This window comes from Castor canadensis, chromosome 11 (assembly GCF_047511655.1).
Source record: "Castor canadensis chromosome 11, mCasCan1.hap1v2, whole genome shotgun sequence".
Lineage (NCBI taxonomy): Eukaryota > Metazoa > Chordata > Mammalia > Rodentia > Castoridae > Castor > Castor canadensis.
Window position 1 is genome coordinate 32,435,501 of NC_133396.1, and position 23,924 is coordinate 32,459,424.

Genomic DNA, 23,924 nt, shown 5'->3' on the forward strand with positions numbered 1-23,924 from the left:
TTTTTTAAAGTATATTCTTTTGTTGCCTTTTCAAATCTAAACTAAATGAAGGGCTCTACATCAGCTAGGATTTATAAAAGACGTTTATACACACAGTGCAGACTGCCAGAGCGGAAGGGATGCTGTAGAGACAGATATCTCCCATGCCTCCCATGCTACAGATGAGGATCTAAGGCCCAGAGAGGCGAACTGACCAGCCCAGAAGTCAGAGCATGTGTGAGGGCTGGGAATCGATTCCAGGCTTCACTATAACGTCCTACGCTCTTCCCATTTCACCCTACTACCCCGTCAAGTCTTCCTAACCCAGACTGTTGAAACAGTTCAGCTTCAGAGTCAAAGTGTGATCCCTGAGCTAGCCATACCCATATCTTCTGGAAACTATTAGAAATGCAAAACCGCTTCCCTGAGAAAGGGAATTGGAATCAGCATTTTCGAAAGATCTCCAGGGCCATGTTTTCCAAGAAGCAACAATACAAGACAAATTGTCTCGGATGGCTTAGTTTAGACCAAAGTTCGCCTGGATGACCAAGTTTAAAGAACGTGATCTCAGCTGTGTATGTGCCATGAAGCTATATCTCAATCTCTAAGTGCCTGTTTATCCTCATCTGGAAAATGAGAATGATAAATTCTGCATGGCACCTGGAAATTGGGGTGCAGCAAGCTCTTATAAACAGGGTTGGTAAATAATGCTTCTTTCTAGGCCTGTTTTAATAGATGTGGTACTCTGTGAAAGCTGGGATTTCCTGCACAGAGCTTGGCTGGGCGCACGGTAAGTGCTCAGTCAATACGTGTTTACCAAATAACAGCAAGAGGGGACTGGAGGTGTGGCCCAAGTGGTAGAGCAAGGCTCTGTGTCCAAACCCCAATACCGCCAAGAATAAGCAAAGAGATACACAAATAAATAAACAGTAAGAGAGCTGGGAGTGTAGCTCTGCATAGTGCTTGCCTAGCATACACAAGGCCCTGGATTCGATCCTCAGCACCGCATAATAAATATATTAATAAATAAATAACTAAACAGCAGCAAGGGTGCAAGTGACATTTGTCAACTTTTGACGGGCTCTTCCATTTCTTAATATGTAATGCTCCCAAAACAGCCAGTTTTCTCCATTGCAACATTCAAAACCGTGCCAGCTTGGGCACCTCCACCAGTGAGGAGGCGAGCAGGAGGCGAGCAGGTTGAAGGTCATATACTCGTAAATCATTCGTACCAGCACTTTCTGTGACTACGAATTTATAGGGCTTGACCACCCACCCTAACGCCCCCAGTGTTACTCTGTCCCTGTTGCCCCTAAGCCACGGCCCCCATCCCACACTGTCCGCCCTTTCCATGGTCTCCACCTTCCTCTACCGCCCGGACTTCTCTTTCCCAACCCACCTCGTATCTACGCTCCGCCCCCAGTCCTGGCCCGGCCCAGGCACTGGATGTACTGCCGCAGGCCCCGCCCCAGACCTGGCCCCGCCCAAACCCGGGGCGCGCCACCGCAGGCCCCGCCCAGTCCACGCCCTGGCCGCCGCTGGCGGCGGCGTGCGTGCTTGTTGCGCTTGTGCGCTCGGCACGCGCGGCCTCTTCTCGCTACACGCAGGCCCGGCGTTGGGTTGTGCGTCGCGAAGGCGGGACCGCAGCCCAAGGCCTGGGCTGGAGGTAGGACCCGGGGATGGGCGGGGTGAAGGCGCAAGTCCCCGGAGGCCTCACGAGAGGAATGAGGGCGGTGGGTGCGAGTGAGGCCCTCCGCGCGGGCCGGGAACGAGTGGGCACTGGCCGGCCGTTACGGACGCAGTCGCCAGGCGCCCGGCCTGCCCGTGGAGGGAGCCAGCGAATGTGTATTACGCCGGTACCCGGGCCAGCGCGAGGGGAGGTGACCCGCCGATCCCGATCGCGCTCCGGAGACCTGCGGGCTGAGGAGGGCGGGACCGCTGGGCACCGCCCCCTCCGCGAGCATCGGGCACTGCGGTCCTGTGGCAAGCAGCGTTCGCCTGGAAAGTGAAGACAGGGTTGGTGGGGGTTGGGGGACCGAGCCCGACCCCGCCGTCTCTCTCCTACTTAGACACGCGAAGATGGAAGGCGAGAGGCGGCCGGGCCCTCCCGCCCAGAGCCTGCTGGCCGACGGGCACCTGGTGCTGTGGACGCTGTGCTCCGTGCTGCTGCCAGTGTTCATCACCTTCTGGTGCAGCCTGCAGCGGTCGCGCCGGCAGCTGCACCGCAGGGACATCTTCCGCAAGAGCAAGCACGGGTGGCGCGACACGGACCTGTTCAGCCAGCCCACCTACTGCTGCGTGTGCGCGCAGCACATTCTGCAGGGCGCCTTCTGCGACTGCTGCGGGCTCCGCGTGGACGAGGGCTGTCTCAAGAAGGCGGACAAGCGCTTCCAGTGCAAGGAGATCATGCTCAAGAGTGACGGCAGGGCGGCGGACGCCATGCCCCACCACTGGATCCGTGGCAACGTGCCCCTGTGCAGTTACTGTGTGGTTTGCAAGCAGCAGTGCGGCTGTCAGCCCAAGCTCTGCGATCACAGGTAGGGACGTCCCGGAGTGTCCTGAGTGCTGTCAGGATTGCGTGGAGACCGGCTTTAATCTCAGCAAGTTGGCCTAAACTGCTCCCTTACCCTGGTGTTGTGTAAGCACAATCCCTGGTATCGTGCAGCTCTGCAGTAGTCTTATGCTCAGATGCTGCATCTAAGCCCGGCTCCACTGCCCTCGTAGGTAATAAAGCGTGACCCCACTTCCTCCAGAGGTCTCTTAAGCCCCGTGTGCTTCCTGGCCAGTGGTCAACTCCTCATTTTATGTAAGGAAAATGAAATATGCACGAATTAACTTTCATCCACGAAACTGACTCATTCTCAGTTTTGTTCTATGAAAACAAGTGTCATTCCCAGGCAGCATTTTAAATGTCTTTTGCTAATATAGCTGTTGGTGCCGTAGTCGGAAAAAGAACTGAAATGAATACTTCTTTTGACAGATGATCTTTCTGGACTGAAGCATCAAGAATAAGTGGCCATGGTTAAACCAGGACTATTTTAATGGCTTTTCCCTACACACTGAACACATTTGTGTTGTTACATGTTGTCTGAAATAGGTGAAGACATGCGTTGCTTGTGTTAGAGATTGTTAGAAGAGGATGGTATTTTGCAGTTCATCTATTCGAACTCATTTCACAGTTGAGAAAATCGAAGATAAAATCGGATTGGCTTCTAGGATTTCTAACATCCAGAGCAGGATTAGGAAAACTAACACCTGGCCTTCTCTAAGCCGGATGTCTGGACATCCTTATTGTAAAGGATTTTATTTGTGACAAGTAGAAAGGCCCATAAACATATTTAAGAACTGAAGTAGAGAAATGTCACTAGATAGATAGGAAGTTACTTTTTTCAATTTAGTTTTTGCAGAAAAATCTTATATTAACATGAACACTGTTATGTCAATAACTTTTTTTAAATCTTAATTTTACACATCAGATTTAGACTTAATAAAATTTAAAAATAACTTTTTAGACAACTACAGAAGCATTATATAACTATTGGGTTTTATTTGGTATTTTTAAAATTTAGATGTCCTGTGTGACTTTCTGTCATTTGTCTTTATAAGTGAGTGCTATTACCAGGGACTAAATAATTTCATAATGAATTGAGTATTGCTATACTTTCTTCTCTGTCTGCAGAGTTATATTAAAATGTCTTCCACAACTAGCTTAACTGTATTTCAAATACTTCTTAGCAGATAATCACACTGCTTCTGCTCTTCCACCCAAATGATCTTTCTAAAAATGCAAATCTGATCAAGTCCCTACTCTGCTTAAAAACTGTTTAAGTGCTCCCCGTCATTTACACCAATGATCTAACAGTGTAAACTCCAAGTGCTTTAATATGGCACACAAGGGCTTGTGTGCTCTCAGCCTCTTTACTCTTCCAGGCACATCTACCACCACCTGCATTCAATTTCATACACCAGCAGCACCAAGCTGGTGGTAGTGTCCTTAAAATATCAGGCCTTTTCATACTACCCTTCTTTTGCACAAAGTCTTCCTCTCTTAGTATCCTTCTGGCTATCTGGTAAGCATCCTTAAGGGTGTTGGCTTTCCTCTAGGAACCCTTGTCCGATTTACTCACCTTCCACTCTCCCAAACTTTTCCTTGATGATGACATCATAATCTGTATCTCAGGGGTTTCAAAGTAAGGTCCTTTGACCAGCAGCATCAGCATCACTTCAAAATCTGTTACAGATGCAAATTCTAGGATTGTCAGATTTAACAAAAAAAATTTTTTTTAAATATGTAGGACATAATGCCAAAAAATTAGGTTTATCTGAAACTCACCTAGGCATCCTATTTTTATCTGGCAGTTGTAGCCTTACTCCTTACCCACGGTGTCAGAAACGTGGGCTGGGATCAACAGTCTTTGTTTTAACAGACTCTGCAGGTAATTTCTAAGTTGGAGAATTACTATATTTATGTATCTTCTTTTCTTTTTTGGTGGAGTTTGAACTTGGCTTCATGCTTGCAAAGCAGGTGCTGTACTGCTTGAGTCACACCTCCAGTCCATTTTGCTCTGATTATTTTGGAGATGAGGGTCTCTCAAACTGGTTATCCAGTCTGGCCTCAAACTGGGATCCTCCCAAGCTCAGCCTTCCAAGTAGCTAGGATTACAGGCATGAGCCATATGTTGCCAACTTTATGTCTTTTAGAACATGAGCCTCTGTCCTTAATTCTGTGTCATCCCATTGAGCACAGTGGATGTTTGTAATGATAAGGTCGTCGTCTCCTCATTAACTTGTTCTCACAGGTTACTGAGCAGAGTGTTCCCAGGATTCTGCATCCTCACCTGTGGCAGATACGGCCATTATATAATTTAGGAGGTGTTTACTTCCAGGAGAACAAGATCACAGTGTCCTGAAGTTGTACGTATTCTACAATGTTTTGAAATAATTTATTTTAGACAGCGATTTCATGCAAGATTATAATCTGCTGTGACCTTCTGTAGGAATGAGATACTTTGGAGAGAAACAAAACATCACTTTTTAGAACCTTTAAACACAAACCAGACTCCCTTTTTGTCCAGCCTTGGCAAGGGCTCCTTCTCTACACCTTATTCTTAGAGAAGTTGGTGAACTCTGGAGACTGGTCAGCAACTTGGCATTTCAAAGGGCATGATAACAGTGCTGACTGATTTTAAAGGCTGCAGTCCTATTAAACTCTATCAGAACAAGTGACAAAGGCCCTGTAATGTATACTCTTCTAGCCTTTATACTTACTGAGCATCTGTTTTGTGGCAGACACTGCAGTAGAGGCTGTACTTCCTGTAGTTTTTTTTTCTTTTTGTGTGTTCCTGCCTCGACACCAACCACTACAATGTATTTCTGCAGCTAGTATCCTGCATTTTGTTCTTTTTGCTTCTCTTTTAATCAAAATAAGGAATTGGATTATATTTAAGTATTTATTAAATTTATTAAATAAACATTTGTTCCCAGTAATATCCTATGTTTCAGTAAGAGAGGGAGGACTAAGTGTTTTCTATTTTGTAAGGCTTTTTCTTCATTACATTCTACCTTTTCTCACCCCCTACACACATGTGATCAGTAAAACAAAGCTGCTGACTCTTATCAGAATTACAATGGCCACTTTAGCCTCAGTATTGAGGCTAAATTTTTTAAATTTTATATTTCTGTATTAGATTGGTATGTGTTTATTCATTTCAATAATTATCTGAAACAATGAAAGATACCATACCATCTTATAAAGCAGAAATGGGCAAACTTTTATAATACAAAACCTTTATAGTCAAAAAAAAAAAAAAAAGCATTTGATCTGTAATTACTTAAATGCTGCCTAGTACAGAACCAGCTGTGAACCATACCTAAATGAATGGGCATAACTATGTTCCATTAAAACTTTCTTTATGAGATCAGGTGGTAGGTACAGTTTACCAAACCCTGTTTTATGAATCTCATAAATGACCATCTCAATTTGACCTATAATTCAGCTACCTCGTCTAGCATATTAAAGGAAAGTGTTAGCCAGGAAAAGTGATACACACCTATAATCCCAGAACTTGGGTGGGGGAGGCAGGAAGATAGAGTGTTTGACCCTGGGCTGCATAGTGAGTTCAAGGCCAGCTTGAGCTGCATAGTGACTACATAGTGAAACCTATCTCAAAAAAAAAAAAAATACTAAGGGGTATATGTGTGTGTATAGTGCTTGCCTAGCATCCATGAGACCTTGGGTTGAATCCCTAGCATTGCAGATAAATGGCATGTACTATTGTGAACAGTAACTTTTTAGAGAAAATAATAAGCATTGTCACTAGAAGATTTTCTTCCTTGCTAAACTTTTTTCTTTTTTTAATGAAACTAAGAAACTGGGCATGGCAGTACTCACTTGTAATCCCAGCACTCAGGAGGCTGAGGCAGAAGGATTTCAAGTTTGAGGCCAGTCTGGACTACATAATAAGACCCTGTCTTAAAAAACAAATAAATGCATATATAAAACAAAACCAGGTGCCCTGATAACACACCTGTAATTCCACCTACATAGGAGACTGAGATGGAAGGATCACTTGAGCCTAGATAGAGCCCAGCCTGGGCTTCATAGTAAGACCCTGTCTCTTAAGAAAATTAATTAATTTAGTAAAAATAAATCATACCCCTACAAAAAAATTCATACATATTCATGAAGTACTCCTTGTTTTCATATGATGGAACTATCTAGAGTAGTTAATGCTGTATGTATTAATAATAAGGATTTTAATTACATGTTTGTGTTCACTCTAATTTCATTAGATGTACATAGTTATACATTTCATTGAATATAAATTTTATATCAAACTAGAAAAACCTATACATAAGTAATGATCTCTAGGCAATGATAAGCCTACTTGCTAACATATTTAGGAAGTATTTTCATATTTGCAGTTGACTTGGAAATGTGACAAAAATAAGATGAATTAACGTTACATGGAAATGTGACAAAGCAATTATAGTGAGATGTTAATGCTGGATTATAGGTGGTGGACATGCCATGTCTGTCCACTGTAATCTTTTAAAAAGGAAATTTTTAAAAATTTTTATTAGCATAAATTAATTATACAAAGGAGTTTCTTTGTGATATTTACAACATGCATATAATGTGCTTTGATCAAATTCACCCCATCTATATTATTCTTTCTTAACCACTCCACTTTTTCCCCCTCCTTTTTATAAGTTTTGGTGGGTCTAGATTCTGCATATGAGCAAAAACATGTGATATTTGTCTTTCTGACTTTGGCTTATTACACTTAACATGATGATCTCCAGTTCCATTCATTTTCCTGCAAATGACATAATTTCATTCTTATTTTTTGGCTGGATAATCTATTGTATATTTTCTTTATCTACTCATTGGTTGTTAGGTACCTAGGCTGGTTCCATATCTTGGCTATTGTAAATAGTCTGCTATAAACATGGATGATGTACAGGTATCTCATATATTGATTTACATTCCCTTGGATTTATGCCCAAGAGTGGTATAGCAGAATCATATGGTCTTTTTAGTTTCTTTAGGAACCTCCATACTTATTTTCATAGTGGCTAGAGTAATTTACATTCCCACCAAACATTCCCACCTAACCGTCTTCACTAGCATTTTTTTTTTCCTTGATGTTTGCCATTCCGACTGGGGTGAGATAGAATCTCAGTGTTGGTTTAATATGCTAAGGATGTTGAACATTTCTTTATGTATTTATTAGCCATTTGCACTTCTTTTGAGAACTGTCTATTCAATTTGTCTGCCCCCTTATTAATTGTATTATTTGTCCTTTTGGTGTTTGGTTGTTTTAGCTCTTTATATATTCTGGTATTAATCCTGTGTCCAGTTAATACCTGACAAAGATTTTCTCCCATTCTGTGGGTTGTCTCTTAATTCTGGAAATTGTTTTCTTTGATGTGCAAAAGCTTTTTAATTTGATGTAATCCCATTTGTCAATCCTTATACTTTCATCCTGAGCAGTTGGAGTCCTGTTTAGAAAGTAATTGCTTATGCCTAGATCTTCAAATGTAAAAAGCAAAATATTTGAGAAAGCAAAGAAGGTATCCTTGTTTTTAGGAGATACTGAAATATTAAAAGGCAAAAATCTCAATGTCTGCAACTTGCTTTCAAATGATCCAGCAATATATAAGAAAAGAAATTGTAGGAAGAAATATTAATGAATTGCTAATGAGGCATGGTGGCATATAACCTGCAATCCTAGCAGCCCTTGGGGGCCCAGGGCAGAAAGATTGCGAGCTTGAAGCCAAACTGGAGTACATAGAGAGACCCTATCTAAAAAAACAAAAATCACCACAAAGAATTGGGCTGGGGGTATTGCTCAGTGATAGAGTGCTTATCTAGCATGTGTAAGGCTCAGGGTTCGTTCCCCAGCATGGCAAAAAGAAGAGTGGGAGGAGGACAAGTAAAGGGTGAGTTTAGGGTATTCATTTTGTTATCCTTTTGACTTCTCTGAAGTTTCAAAATAAAAAGAAGAAAAAATGAAGATTATAAGCAACTACCCAATGACATGGTACTGCAACTAAATTATAAGGTATTACTAATTTCATATTTTCCCAATGGCTTTGAAATCTAGACTAATTACAAGATGAAGAGACTAGATCTCAAGTTTGTTGTTTTATTTTTTTGAGACAAAGTCTTGATATATGGGTGAGTGTGGCCTGGAACTCACTATAATGCCCAAACTGGCTTCAAACTCTTGTTTTTTTAAACAGTGCTGAGGTTTGAACTTGGGGCCTCACACTTGCTAGGCAGGCACTCTGCCACTTGAACCACTGCCTTGAAAATGATTTTTCTTTTTGAGACAGGGTCTCACTATGTAGCCCAGATCAACCTTGAACTGAAGATTCTCCTGCCTTAGCCTCCTGATTGCTAGGATTACAAGTATGTACCACTACACCAGCTTGAAAATGGTATTTCTAAGGAAAAATATAATACTGAATAACTAATCATCTTTGGCTTTACCTTTACAGAGCAAAGCTGATAACCATTACCTTGTTTAAAAGGAATCTTTTTGTTAGGCATGGTGGTGTATTTCTATATATACCAGCATCACAGAGGCTGAAGCAAGAGAACCTTGAGTTCAAGACCAGCCTGGGCTACATAGCAAGACCATCTCAAAAAAATATTTTTTTTTCAAATTAAAAGAATCTTTTTGTGGGGCTAGAGGCATAACTCAGTTGGTAGAATACCTTGAGTTCAAACCCTAGTACCACCAAAAAGAAAAGAAGAAGAAAAAAACTTTTCCAAAATTATTAAGTTAGCAAATGATGTTATGTCACAAATCACTGAGAACAAAAAAGATTATTTTATGAATTATACCAAAACAAATGTTCTTGGTGATGGAGGAATAACTATAGATGACTATCTAATTTGGAAATAAAAAAATATCATGAGCATTTAAATAAACTACAAAGGAAAAAATAGATCTCTATATCACAAAAAAAACTTAAGTGTATTAAAGTACTGGAGGTGTGGCTCAAGCAGTAGAGTACCAGCTGAGCAAGTGTGAAGACCTGAGTTTAAACCCCAGTGCCACAAAAAAAGGCATATTAAAGAATAAATTTAAAGAAAACTAAGGCATATTTTCTGCAAATATGACAAAAGAGATTACTATCCTAGGTAAATAAAATATGCAGTTATTAAAACATGTGAGAGATGAATATAGGTCATAAACAAATTCACAAAAAATCACTTTTTCTCAGTGACTGAAGATGTACACATTAAAGTAGAATACCTTTCTAACAAGATATCAAGGAGAAAGTTGGAAGCATTAGTGAGCAGTCTTAGCAAGTGTTAGATATGATGGACACTTTCATGTAGTACAAACTTATCAAAGCATGTCAAGAGCCTTAGGAAATGTGTGCCCTTTGATTTAGTAACTTCTCAGATCGCAAGGAAATAAATCTCATTTATGTTTGAGTTGTTCATACATTGTTAATACTTATAAAAATAATATTTTCTAAAAGTTAGAAATCACAGTATATCTACACAGTGTAATATACATTGTTTAATACTGTTAAAATATTTAACAGTATATGAAAATATTCATGATGGGGGTGGGAGTGGAAGAACAATTTCCTAGCATGTTCAGGGCCCCAGGTTCAATCCTCAGTCCTACAAAAAGAAAGGAAGAGGGGGAGGGAAGGGAAGAAGGGAGAAAGGAAGGAAAATATTCATGATTCAGTGTAGGAAGAAAAGCAATATCCAAATGTAAATACTAACCTGAAAAGTAAACTTGTATGCACTATGAATCTGAGAATAAGTACATCATAAGAATTAAGAGTTACTATCTATAGATGGTTTTTATTTTATGTCTTTCTGTATTTCTGAATTCTCAAGCATTAACTAGTATTATTTAAAATTTAATTTTAAAAAATGTATTGAAGAAATTCATGAATATATTCTGATTCTTAGAAACTTAAACAATACTAAAGAATACAGGATAAAAAGTTAATCTGTCCTTCAGTCCTACTTTTCTTCCTAGAGGAGACCTTTATGAAATAATTCATGGGGCATCCTTTCAGATTACTTTCAATAATAACACACTATTTTTAGGTTGTGATCAGGCCACCATCCTATCTAGACCTATGCTGGGAGGCTAAAGCTAGGTTCTGTCCTTGTTTTCTGAGCACTAGTTTTCTGATACCTTCTTAACGGGAAACCATGTGACTCCTCAGATTGTGTCCCTTTGTCTTGTGTTTGTCTCTGTGATAATGATGCCCTGTGTCTGTGCAGGATCTGGTCACCTAGCCAGTTGTTAATACCAAGAAGTTAGATCAGTGTTTCTATTCCTACCCAGTTTAAAAGTTTGTGGTCAGCCAGGCCCCAGTGGCTCACACCTATAATCCCAGCTACTTAGGAGGCAGAGATCAGGAGGATTGCAGTTTGACGCCAGCCCAGATAAATAGTTCACGAGACCCTATCTCAAAATAAAATCATGACAGAAAAGGACTAGCAAGGCCCTACGTTCAAACTCCAGTGCCACCAAAAAAAAAAAAAAAAAAAAAAGTGGTAAGGTTCAATCCTGACTTCTACAAATAAATGCATTGGCTATTTGGGAGAAAACGTGTATAATCTATTTTAAAGTTAATGGTAGGACAAAGATGGAGGTATTATACTTCAGCTGTGTGACCATTTATTGTTTTTCAAGATCAGTTTGAAAGCAAGCATCAGTAAATGTTACTTTGCCAAATTATAATTTTCTTTTTTTTTTGGCGGTAGGTAGGATTACAGACGTGAGCCACTGGCACCCAGCTATGATTTTTCTCCCTAATAAGTTATGCAGATAACTATTTTTAATAGTAAATTGGACTCTTGAGTCAACAGCAGTAATTACTTAACATAGCTGACGACTAAAGGAGAGGAAAACACTTTTGAAATACAAGGCAAAGAGAGAATTAATATCTAAGCAAAACAATGTTTTCCTCCTTTTTTAAAACCTCATTTAATTATATCCATTTTTTTCTGGTGGCCTGCTTTTGTCTGTCCAGTCAGATCTGCCTTATCTGTGAGTGGATTAAATACTCAGCAGATTAATAATAGAAACCCCAGATCTTGCCAGTACTGTTCCCTTTCTGTTTTATGCATTGGCACCAAACATAGAGGCAAATCTGAATGCACATGTTCTTCTATCTGTATTTCAAAAGTAAACATAACTATTTTTTAACTGCAAAAAAAATGAACCATTTTACTTATATATAGAAGTTTAGATATTTCCAGGTTGGACCTGAGGAACTCTTTAAGACCCAGACAGTAGAGTGTTTAGGCAGAAAAGACTGTAGACATGAGCATATTTCAACTAAAGCACAAATAACTAATGCAACCATTGTTCTACATCTGTTTCCTTTACATAGATTATGTCTAGAGATATTTGCCATAGTATAAATTAGAACTAAGAAATTGTTAAAATATTTATTCATTTTAAGATAATAACAAATAATGTGTTTGGGGAAAATAACTGAAAATTTAGTAAGGAGAGTTATGTGTTTTTGCGTATTTCTTTGCCTTAGCAAACAGCTAGTTTCTTCTGTCTGCTTCTATATTCAGTGTATACTGATAGCACATGTCATATGCACTTTTGAGGGTAAAGTGATATCTTAGTGTTATTAAAATGACTTTTAGCCTCAGATGCCCAGAAAGTATCTTGGAACGTCAGACCACACTCTTAAGAACCACCGTGAGATTATGCTGCCAAGTGCACTCAAATCTTTGTAGGTCTATTTTCACTGTATGATACAGTTACAAATTTGATTTTATGTTCAATAATGATAGAATTAGTTTTAATTTTTTAACAAAAAAATTGGTTTGTGAATCAGTAAGATTATGGTTTAAAATTAACTAACGCATTTTGTTTCTTCCTTCTCTCAGGTGCATTTGGTGTCAGAAAACCATACATGATGAATGCATGAAAAATAGCTTAAAGAATGAAAAGTGTGATTTTGGAGAATTCAAAAACCTCATCATTCCACCAAGTTATTTAACTTCCATTAACCAGATGCGTAAAGACAAAAAAACAAATTATGAAGTGGTAATTTGTTTATTTTCTTACATAATTCATTTCTAAAAAGTTGTTCTGTAAGCAGAACACTGCCAGGAATAAAATAAATTCAAATTAAAGGTAGCATATAAGATGCCATTATGGAAAACCATCAAACCCTCCTCAAGACAGGTGTGATGGTACACAACTGTCATACCAGCACTCAGGAGGCAGACTAACATACACTAGAACATATCCAGAAAAGCAAAATCAAACAAGATCAGAGAAAAATCATCAATATCCATTCTAAGAATGGTTGAAAGAATTTTATATTTATTGCCTGGGGACAAGCTCATAAATGATATAGGTTGAGAATCCCTAATCCAAAAATGCAAAATTCAAAATCTAAAACTTTTTGAGCCCTAACATGACAATACAGATAGAAAATACCCCACCTGACCTCATGTGACAGGTTGTGGTCAAAATATAAACACACTAAAAATACTGTATAAAATTGCCTATACGCTATGTGTAGAAGGTATATGTGAAGCATAAATGAATTTTGTATTTAAACTTGGGCCCTATCCACAACATACCTCATACTATGTACTCAAATAATTCTAACCAGGAAATACTCCTGGTTGCAAGCATTTCAGATAAGGGATACTCAGCCCGTACAGAGCTTCAGGTGTTCGAGCACAGCAGTTACGTGAAAGAGTAAATGATTTTAGTTGCTTTAGAAGCAAAATTAAGACAATGAAAATTATTCAGTAACAGATTTTCAGCTCAATTTAAGTCTAAACTTTCTACTAATTTCATTTAACAGTGGAATGGGCTGCCTTATTAGTGAGCTTCTTTTTAACATAAGTATCCAAGCATATGCTGGCTGACTTATCTGGAATAATATAGAAGAGAATTCTACATTAAGTGGAAGGTTAAACTCTAAGGTCCTCATCCATTCTTAAAATTATTTGATTTTCATATTGCATTGATAGTACTGGTATAATTCTTCACCAAAGTACAGCACTATTGTTATCAAGGAATGAAAAATGTTGTGTTTGCCATCTATGTGTGATACTAATCCTTTTAATTCATGTTAATGTTTTTAGCTAGCCTCTAAGTTTGGAAAGCAGTGGACTCCATTGATAGTCCTGGCCAACTCTCGTAGTGGAACTAACATGGGAGAAGGATTATTGGGAGAATTTAGGATCCTGTTAAATCCAGTCCAGGTAACTAAGGAGAAAAACTTCCTTTATAAATCTTCTCATTTTTAGATTTTCATTTTCCCTAAAATGCAATGGTTATTAATGCTTTAAATTACTAATCACCTGGAATAAAAGTTAGAAAAGGCAACTGAGGCCAATAGGAAAAGGGGACCAGGAACTAGAGAAAAGGTTAGATCAAAAAGAATTAACCTAGAAGGTAACACCCACACACAGGAAATCAATGTGAGTCAATGCCCTGTATAGCTATCCTTATCTCAACCAGCAAAACCCCTTGTTCCTTCCTATTATTGCTTATACTCTCTCTACAACAAAATTAGAGATAAGGGCAAAATAGTTTCTGCTGGGTATTGAGGGGGGGAGCGGGAGGGGGTGGAGTGGGTGGTAAGGGAGGGGGTGGGGGCAGGGGGGAGAAATGAACCAAGCCTTGTATCCACATATGAATAATAAAAGAAAAATGAAAAAAAAAAAAAAAAGTTAGAAAAGAATAAAGCCATTCAAATAGTGGAAAGATAGAAACCATATCACCTAACAATCCGACTTCCAGGATAAACTAAAAGAAAAGAAAATAAATGTCCCACAAAGACTTGCATGCAGATGTTCATAGCAGCTTTATTCAACATAGCCTAAAAGTGGAAGTAGCTCATCTGTCCATGACTTGGTGAGGGGATAAACAAATGTGTGTACCCATAAAATGGAATACTTTTCAGTGGCCTAAAGGAACAAACCACATATATTACAGCAAGTAAAGTTTAAAAACATAATAAGTGAAAGAAGCCAGGCTCAAAGGACCACATACTGTATAATTCCACTTATGTGACTTGTCCAGGAAAGGCAAATCAATAGAGCCAGAGAGTAGATTGTTGGTTCCCTAAGGCTGGGTCTGGAAATGGGGAGTGTTAGCAAAGGGGCATTGAGACATTACAGAGGTAGTTGCACTACTGGATAAAAGGGGTCATGCCCTTACGATTGAATGTATATGCTAGCAACTTCTACTTTGGAAAATTAAACAACCCATTCTTGCAACTATGGGTTGCATCTTTTTTCCTTTTAATGTACAGTTTTTTACACTTTCAATATTAGAGGTGTAGCTCAATGGTAGAGTGTTTGCCTAGCGTATATGGGACCCTGGGTTCAGTGTCCAGCACCAGAAAGAAAACATGCTCCAGGCACCAATTACATGCCTGTAATCCTAGCTACTTAGGAGGCTGTGATCAGGAGGATCACAGTTTAAGGCCAACCCAGGTAAATAGTTGAAGACTCCATCTCCAAAAATAACCAGAGCAAAATAGACTGGAAGTGTGGGTCAAGCAAAGTGATGCTTTGCAAGCATGAAACCCTGAAGTCAAACCAGTCTCAACCAAAAAAAAAGAAAAGAAAAACTGCTGGAATAATAATCTAGATATAAATTTGCATTCTGTTGCAACATAGTCTTCCTCATACATACCTGAAAACAAAAGTAATTGAACAGATAGAGCATAATTTATTTATCCAGTTTCTCACTGTTAGAGGTTGAGATTGTTCCCAAGATTGTACTATTATAAATAACACCACAGAGAGCATCTATACACAGGGCATGTTAGTTACTTGAGATATTTTCCTAGGATCACTTACAGATTTATATGTCAAAGATCCTTGCATTTTTATGTGATTTTTTTTCAAAATTATTTTCCAGAAACTTGTAGTAACTTACTCTAGGGATAGTGTACTATAAAAGTATGAAACTAGATAAAAGTGAACTTAGGGCAGGCATAGTGGCACAGGTCTATAATCCCAGCACTTGGGAGGTTGAGGCAGGAGGATGGAGAGTTTAAGACCAATTTAAGCTATACAGCAAGACCCTGTCTTTTATTTTAAAAACAAAATATGTTATGGTCTCATATGAATGGGAAAGGAAGCAAAGTGATATAATAGTTTGAATTTATATTTCAGCATTTAGTTTCCTATAGAATCACAGCAAGTGATTTAACCTTCCTGTGCCTCAGTGTCTTGGTCAGTAGAATGATGCTGACTCCTGCTTTGAAGGTCAGTGTGATGGATGAGCCACAAGAACATAGAGTCTGGCGTATTGTTAAAAGTAAATGCACAGTAGCCAGTATTATTACTTAACCATGGCTCTCCTCATCAAGAAGGAAATCATCCTCAAATGAAGGACTGTGCTGGATGAAAGTAACTTTTTTCTTGTTCTTTCATTTTTAGGTTTTTGATGTAACTAAAACTCCCCCTATCAAAGCCCTGCAACTTTGTACTCTTCTTCCCTATTATTCAGCCCGAGTCCTTGTTTGTGGAGGGGATGGGACAGTGGGCTGGGTCCTGGATGCAGTTGATGAAATGAAGATTAAGGTATCTGTCTTTAAGTACTCCTATAATGATTGGGACTGAGGATGGTAGAGCAATTGCCAGCACACATAAGGCCCTGGACTTGATACCCAGTGCCACAAAAAAAAAAAAAAAAAAAACCCTACAGAAGCACTTCTAGATAGATATACACTATTTTTTGTTTATGCAGTTGAATTTTAGAAGACAGTGCTAATTTAAATAGGTAAAATGAGGTACTGTGATTAAGTAGTTGTCATAACCTAAAGTTATAATATTTGTATCTTTATTGCTTTGGTCTTTAAGTTATACAAATATATGCTACAAATTGGCTAAAGAGAAAAAATCTGAAATATATCTTCCATATTCTAGGGACAAGAAAAATACATTCCACAGGTTGCAGTCTTACCTCTGGGAACAGGCAATGATCTGTCCAATACTCTAGGTTGGGGTACAGGTTATGCTGGAGAAATCCCAGTGGCACAGGTCTTAAGAAATGTAATGGAAGCAGATGGAATCAAACTAGATCGGTAAGTCCCACTTTGCCAAAAAGTATACATCTTGAGCTTTGGAAGTATTTATAAATAAAGACTTGTAGTGAAGAAGTCAGGTAGAGATGAATCAATTCGGATTGTAATACACTTGTACATGGAAGCAATGCTAGGAATCTCTCTGTATAGCTATCCTTATCTCAACTAGCAAAAGTGCTAAGTCTTCCTTATTATGCTTATGTCTTCTCTTCAACAAAATTGGAGTTTAAAAGGGCAGAACAGGTTCTTCCTGGAAGCAAGGAGGGTAGGGGGGAGAGAGAGGGAGTTGGGAGCAGGGGGGAGAAATGACCCAAACAATGTATGCACATATGAATAAATGAATAAAGAAGAAGAAAAAAAAGACTTGTTGTATAGCAATAAAGTTCAATGTAAAGGACTGTATTAGTTTTATATGTAGATACTAAAGTCTTGTTTTGTTATCTACGTTTAAAGTCACAAATTATGCAGAGTGCTTTCCCAAAATTTATGCACTTACATAGATGTGGTTATTTTCACAAATACTGTCTTAATAGAAAAACTTCATTTATCAGGTGTCTAGATTTTTTTGTTTAAAAGTACTGATTTTTTTTTTAACTTCTGTTTTTTAGATGGAAAGTTCAGATAACAAATAAAGGATACTACAACTTAAGAAAACCCAAGGTATGTTTTTAGTGTTTCAGTTACTGGTAGTTTTTGCAGACATACTTGGAATGAATCCATTGCACAAGATACAGCAACACTTTGGGAGGTTTTAGAGACCTGATATCTTGAGCCAGATGGTTATGGAGCAGAAAAGAGACCTACATGCCCAGTTCACTAGCTGAACTGTATTCAGGGGTTTTTTTTGTTTTGTTTTGTTTTTATTTTTTTATTTTGTTTTGGTTTTGGTTTTCAGTGCTAGGGATTGAACTCTGAGCCTCTTGCATGCTAGGTAAGTACTCCGTCCCTTCGCTGAAGGCAGATCAGGTTAAAAGATTACAGAGGAAGTGACAGGCAAGGTGGTCCTTAAATACGATGTAGATCAACAGAGAAAGGAACAAAAGACTTCCCAGGCAAAGGGGATAGACAGGAATGTGAATCATGATAAGCAAATAATTCAGAGATTTCTGATTTTGTGTTTACTTGCAGTGCTGAGAATCAAACCCAGGGCCTCACCCATGCTAGGCAAACACTCTACCACTAACCTGTACCCCAACCCAAATTTTTGTTTTCAAAAGATAATTCTGGATAGAGAAGTAAAAATAACTTAGAAGTCTACTGTAGGGTGAAACAAGGGAAACCTTAAGATGACAATTCAAAGACATTTTAAAGTTAGAATTGATCAAGACATTGGTATAAAAGGAAGAGAGAGCTGGGGGTGTGGGGGTGTGACTCAAGCAGTAGAGATCAATACAACCAAAAAAAAAAACCCTCTGATAAAAGGAAGAGACAAAGTATAATATACCATGGGCTGAGGCATGGCTGAAGTGGTAGAGAGTGCTTACCCAGCATGTACAAAGCCCTGGGTTCTGTCCCCAGTACCCCAAAAAATGGGGAGGTATAGTACCTACCTAGCTATTTTAAGGCCCTGAGTTCAAATTCTATTATCACAATATAGAGAGAGAAATATAAAGATACATAGGCATATATACCTATATGTGTGTGTGTGTGTGCATATGTGTTGTGTGTGTGCATATGTGTGTATGTGTGTATATATATAAGATTATTTCTAATTTTCATGATTGGATATATGGAAATGACATTAACCAAAATAAGAAAAATGGGAAGATTAGGGTTGAGTAGGAAGAAACTGAGTTAGATTTGGAGAGTATCAATCCATATGACTATGGAGTATTGAACAAGAAGCTGAAAGTTTGGGCTTTTTGCTCAGAAACAAAAACAAGAGCAGAGTTAGACATGTAGACGAGGAATCTAGGCTGGGTTGGGTTGGGAAGTAAGATAAACTAAGGGAGAACAATAGCCTGGGTCCAGTCTGATAGAACCTGAACATTACAAAGAAGATGCAAATACAATGAAAACACAGACGTGAAAAGCCTGGGTGAAAAATCACAACCATTCTAGATGGTAAGTCCTGAGGAGTGACATGGTGAACAGAAATGGAAAGTGGAATTCATATCTATCATTATCAGCCTAGAACTGAAGCTTTATTCAGTAACTTCACCAGATGGTGTAAAATAGCTCTATGTGAAAAAAAAATGCAGAAAGTATTCAATTTTCAGAAAGAACATAAAGACCAAGATTTACATAACTTAGTATGACACCAGCCTTTACAGAGGTATCATTTGTTGCTTATCCATACCCTTGCTCACAGGAATTCACAATGAACAACTATTTTTCTATTGGACCTGATGCTCTCATGGCTCTCAATTTTCATGCTCATCGTGAGAAGGCACCATCTCTGTTTTCTAGCAGAATTCTTAATAAGGTGTGTTGGATAAAATAACATTTCCTGCTTATCACCGAAGGTACAGTAAAAATCAATGGTTTGATTATATATGGCACTCTTAGATTCAGATTGAACTAACTCTGGAAACATTTACTATTGTTTCTTTCTAGTACTGTCAAGTTAGATCCTTAAATGTATTTTATTAACTGTGACATTTTTTTTAGATCCAAAGTTGGTATGTCTTATAGCATATTTCATTGAGGGACTAAATGGAATAAATATATGATAGCTTATCTTAAATGGCAGCTAAAGTTGACAAGAAATTTTAGGCAAAATAAATTTTTGGTTAAGTCATTAATGAAAAAATGCATTCTAGGGCTGGAGGTGTGGCTGTAATGGTAAAGCACCTGCCTAGGTCCTGAGTTCAAACCCTAGTACTGAAGAAAAAATAAAAGTGAAACTGAAAAGGACACCAAAGGGGATTGCATGCCAGAAGCATCTTGTGGTACCCTCCTGTCCACAGTATCCAGTGTGCTCTAAGGAAACAGCATCCAACAGGCAGAGCAGAGAGCTTTGCTACAGTGTCTTTTTCTTAATGTTTTCAGGGTTTATGAGATTGTTGTAATATTTTTGTCCATTTTTTGTAGGCCGTTTATTTATTCTATGGAACCAAAGATTGTTTAGTACAAGAATGTAAAGATTTGAATAAAAAAGTTGAGGTAAGCTACTAACACCTTATCTAAAGCTTTAGGTGTTTTTTTATGTTATGAAGATTTTTAAACAAATGCTGAATTTTCTTAATATATTTTACTAATGTATATAGAATATTTATTTCTGTGATAGGCACTTTGCTAAATGCTTTACACATTATCCCTCTAAATTCTCACCACAACCCTATAAGGCAAGTGTTATCATATTCCCATTATTCAGAAGAGAAATTAAGTAATTGCCTAAATTCACACCCTTAGTGCCCACCAGCATGGATAGTCAGGATTCAGACCCAGGTTTATCTAATTTGGATCTGTTTGATGTGATGAGTGATACAAATTTAAAGTTACAGTGCCTGGCTCATGAAGGCTCAGGAGAAATTTAAATGCAAAGTTTAAATCAGGTTACTTTCTCTTTTCTTCTCTTTTTTTTTTTTTTTTTGGTGGTGATGGGAGGGGTTCAACTCAGGCCTCACACTTATTATGCAGGCACTGTACCATTTGAGTCACATCCTCAGCCCTTTTTGCTTGTTATTTTTCCAAATAGGGTCTTGCATTTCTGCCCAGGCTAGCCTAGACTGAGATCCTCCTACTTATGCTTCCCATGTAGCTGGGATGACAGGTATGCACCAGCACACCCAGCTTTTATTGGTTGAAATGGGGTCTCCCAAAATTTTTGCCCAGGCTGGCCTCAAACTTCAGTCCTCATAATCTCTGCCTCCCAAGTAGCTAGGATTATAGGTATGAGCCACTTTGCCTAGCTTAATTCATGTTACTTTTGTGAGATATCTCTCTTACATTCTAAACAAAATAAAAATGTTTAAGCAGTAAAAACAGAATATTAGGAAATGCTTATTGCTACAGTATCCCTGACATCATGATATGGCCAAGTCTTATATATATATATTTTTTTTTGTTTGCTTACTTTTAAAGAGAATCTATAATGGTTAATAGCAACAGCAAAGATTTTAATTAGAGAAATCCAAAACTAGTAAAAGAAGAAGGGACAAGATGATAAGCATCTCAGGAAAAGAGTGAGTAGAGTGAGTAGAGAGTGAGGATCCTGATACACAAAATCAGAGGAAAGCTGCTGCCATCTGGCAGACACTTAGCTAAAAATAAATCCCTGGGAGGCCACATGGCAGAAAAGGAGGAGCAAGATTCTGTTTTATGGAGAATCTGCTATGTGGTGCTAGGGACTGAACCCAGGTCCTTGTGTGTGTTAGGCAAGCACTCTACTGCTGAGCTGCATACCCAGCCCTTGGAGATTTATCTAGACAAGGTCTTTATATTAGACCTGGATGGCTTGAAACTCGTGATCCTCCTGCCTCTGCCTCCTGAGTGCTGGAATTACAGGCATATACTTCCATACCTGGCTCCACAAAAGTTTTATGCCACTTTCTCTTATTTCCTTTTTCTGTAGAATGAAGCATATAGCATAGAACTCTATTTTTTTGCCTAATATTTAATTTACACAAAAGTTGTTTGTGAAATAGCCTACAAAATGTTGGGCACTGTCCTAGGTACTGGAGATGAGGCGATAAAACCCTTACTCTGAGCCAGGTGTGATGGTACACACCTATAATCTCAGCACTCGGGAGGCTGAGGCAAGAGGATTGTGAGGTAGAAGCCAGCCTAGGCTACATAGTGAGATCCTGTCTCAAAAAATAGATACATATTCTGATGAATGAATGAATAAATAAATAAATAAACAAAAATACCCCAAAAAATCTTTCTCTAAGGTTTTTTTTTGGGGGGGGACCTGGGGGGAACTAGGGTTTGAACTCGGCTTTGAACTTGGCTTCATGCTTGCAAAGCAGACGCTCTACTGCTTGAGCCACTCTGCTAGCCCTTTCCCTCCAAGTTTATAGCTTAGGAGAGGAAGGTACTTAAACCACATTGCAACACAGTATGCAATGATAAGAAAAATCTGTGGTCCAGCATGGTGGCACATGAATGCGTTTGCAGTTGAGGCTGAAGCAGGAGGATTGCAAGTTTGAGGCCAGCCTGGGCAACTTAGTGAGACCCTGTCTCAAAATAAAATTTGAAAAAAGGACTGGGGTGTAGCTCAGTGGTAGAGCTCTTACCTAGCATGCTTGAAGTCCTGGGTTCAGTCCCCCCCCCCAAAAAAAAAAGAGAGAAAAGAAAGGAATAAGTAAAACCAATACATAACACAATGCTGCAAAGACAGTCTAGAGAAAGTAACAGTAACAAGGAAGTATTTAGAAGTAACAAGCTGGAATTTGAAAATTAAATAAGAGTTAACTAAGTGAAAAAGGAAGAGAAGATTATTCTGAGCTAAGAACAGCATGTGCATACAGCCCAGAAGCAAGGGAGAGTATAGAATGTTGGAGAGTGTTCAAGCTGGTGTATAGCCTCCAGGGAGGAAAGTGGCAAGCACTAAGGCTAGAGACAGAAAGATGGGCAGGAGCCAAGTATGGAGGGTCATATTAGCCTATTAAGGAACTTGGATTTATATCATCATGAATTAAACCATTGAAGGGCTGGGATAAGGGAATGCCATGTTGTATTACAAGTGTCAGCCCAACTACTGTATGAGGGGTGCATAAGAAGAGATTAAAGCTAAAGGCAGACAGGCCAGTAAGAAACATTTGAGGGAAGAGATGATGGCTCTGCACTAGGGCACTGTCAGGAATGATAGAGATAGAAACAGCATCACCGGCTTCCAGATTAATAGAACCAAAGGTAACACCCAGGTTTCCAGCTTGGGAGGACGAGAGGTTGTGCTGCTCAATCCTAAGAAGCAGGTTGGGGAGAAGCTTTTCGCCTGTTTTGCATATAGAAGTTTTAGATGCCATGTTCTGTAGAAGGAGACAGTTGGATGGGTGGATCTGGCCCAGTTTACTTTCCTACACCAGTGAAATAGAGATGGCAGTTAAAGGTATGGGAGTGCCTCTAAGTTTGCCCCAGAGTCTGCAGTCTGAGAAGAGAAGGGAGCTTGGTACACAACTATGAAGAATGCTGTCAACATGAGGCAGGATGTGAAGCTGCCAATAGTGACAAAGGAGGAACATCCAGGGATACAGAGTCTGTACTTCCAGCAAGCAAAGGAAAACTTTCAGAAGAACAGGGAAAAGACATCAGGGTCAGGTGCCACTGAAACCGTGAATCAGATGAAACCTGAAGAAAATGATGGTATTTGGCCAGGCATGGTGGCCAACACCTGTGATCTCAGTACTCTGGAGGCTGAGACAGGAGGATTGTGAGTTCAAGGCCAATGTGAGCTACATAGTGGGACACTGTCTCAAAAAGATATAAAAAAGGAGATTCAGCAAAAAGGACATTACTGACAGCTTGCTAAAAACAGTTCCAGTGTAGAGGTAAAAAGATTATCTTGAGGGAGGTAGGAAGTAGTCCCCACTCATTCAATTCTTACATCTTCCATAAACATGCATATGAAAATGGGTGTGAATTCTAAGTAATATGTGAGGAAATAGTGTGCCCTGTAGTAACTAACTTCTTGTACTTCTTTAAAGCTAGAACTGGATGGTGAGCAAGTCGAACTGCCTAATTTGGAAGGTATCATCGTTCTGAACATTGGATACTGGGGCGGTGGCTGCAGACTATGGGAAGGGATGGGAGATGAGACGTACCCTCTAGCCAGGTATGTATATTTGCAATCTGTTTGTTTGTTGTTGTTGAGTTTCTTATTTGTTTGTTTGAGACAGGGTCTCACCAGGTAACCCAACCCACGCTGGCCTTAAACTCACTCTGTGGCGGGAGTATCCTCAAACTCAGGATCCTCTTGCAGTAGCCTTCCAAGTGCTGGAACTACAGGAATGTACCACCAGGCCTGACTGCAGTCTTTCTTCTCTCACTTTCTTTTAAAGTACCCTGTTGTTCTTTATACAGACTTTCACATTTTTCCCTCAGATTTTCACTTCTGTATATCTCATTAATAGAAACATTTATTAAAACTATGGCCTACCTATCTTAAAAAGCAACTGCCCTTACATGGCTGATTTTATTTATTGCATCATGTAATCTGTATTCCTTTTTTCCAATGTTAGGCATGATGATGGATTACTGGAAGTCGTTGGAGTATATGGGTCTTTCCACTGTGCTCAGATTCAAGTGAAACTAGCAAACCCTTTTCGAATAGGACAAGCACATACAGTGCGGGTAGGTGAACCAGTGCCGTAACAGGCTAATGTGTCCCCAGTCTGTTTCCAAGCCATGATATGCAGAAAGCAGTGTACGTGCTGTTGCTTTCTCTGAACAATAGTTTATGGCCCACGCTGCTGGTCACC

The 23,924-nt window shown here is 39.2% G+C and overlaps 1 protein-coding gene across 2 annotated transcripts in view; it reads left to right on the forward strand.

The window, feature by feature from the left end:
* The first annotated feature begins 1,516 nt into the window (after positions 1–1,516).
* Dgke (diacylglycerol kinase epsilon) overlaps positions 1,517–23,924 on the forward strand; it is a 28,404-nt gene continuing 5,996 nt past the window's right edge. The window contains exons 1-11 of one of the 2 annotated variants that reach the window (XR_012438636.1): positions 1,517–1,645; positions 2,049–2,516; positions 12,383–12,542; positions 13,601–13,720; positions 15,914–16,057; positions 16,403–16,560; positions 17,169–17,220; positions 18,872–18,985; positions 19,594–19,665; positions 23,155–23,278; positions 23,685–23,796. Coding sequence is in view for 1 of the 2 variants with exons in the window: in XM_020179874.2 (XP_020035463.1) it covers positions 2,059–2,516; positions 12,383–12,542; positions 13,601–13,720; positions 15,914–16,057; positions 16,403–16,560; positions 17,169–17,220; positions 18,872–18,985; positions 19,594–19,665; positions 23,151–23,278; positions 23,685–23,796 (1,518 nt within the window). In the remaining variant the exon portion in view is untranslated. Of the gene's footprint in view, positions 1,646–2,048; positions 2,517–12,382; positions 12,543–13,600; positions 13,721–15,913; positions 16,058–16,402; positions 16,561–17,168; positions 17,221–18,871; positions 18,986–19,593; positions 19,666–23,150; positions 23,279–23,684; positions 23,797–23,924 lie in introns of those variants that run through there. The other variant, XM_020179874.2, reaches the window with a different exon arrangement.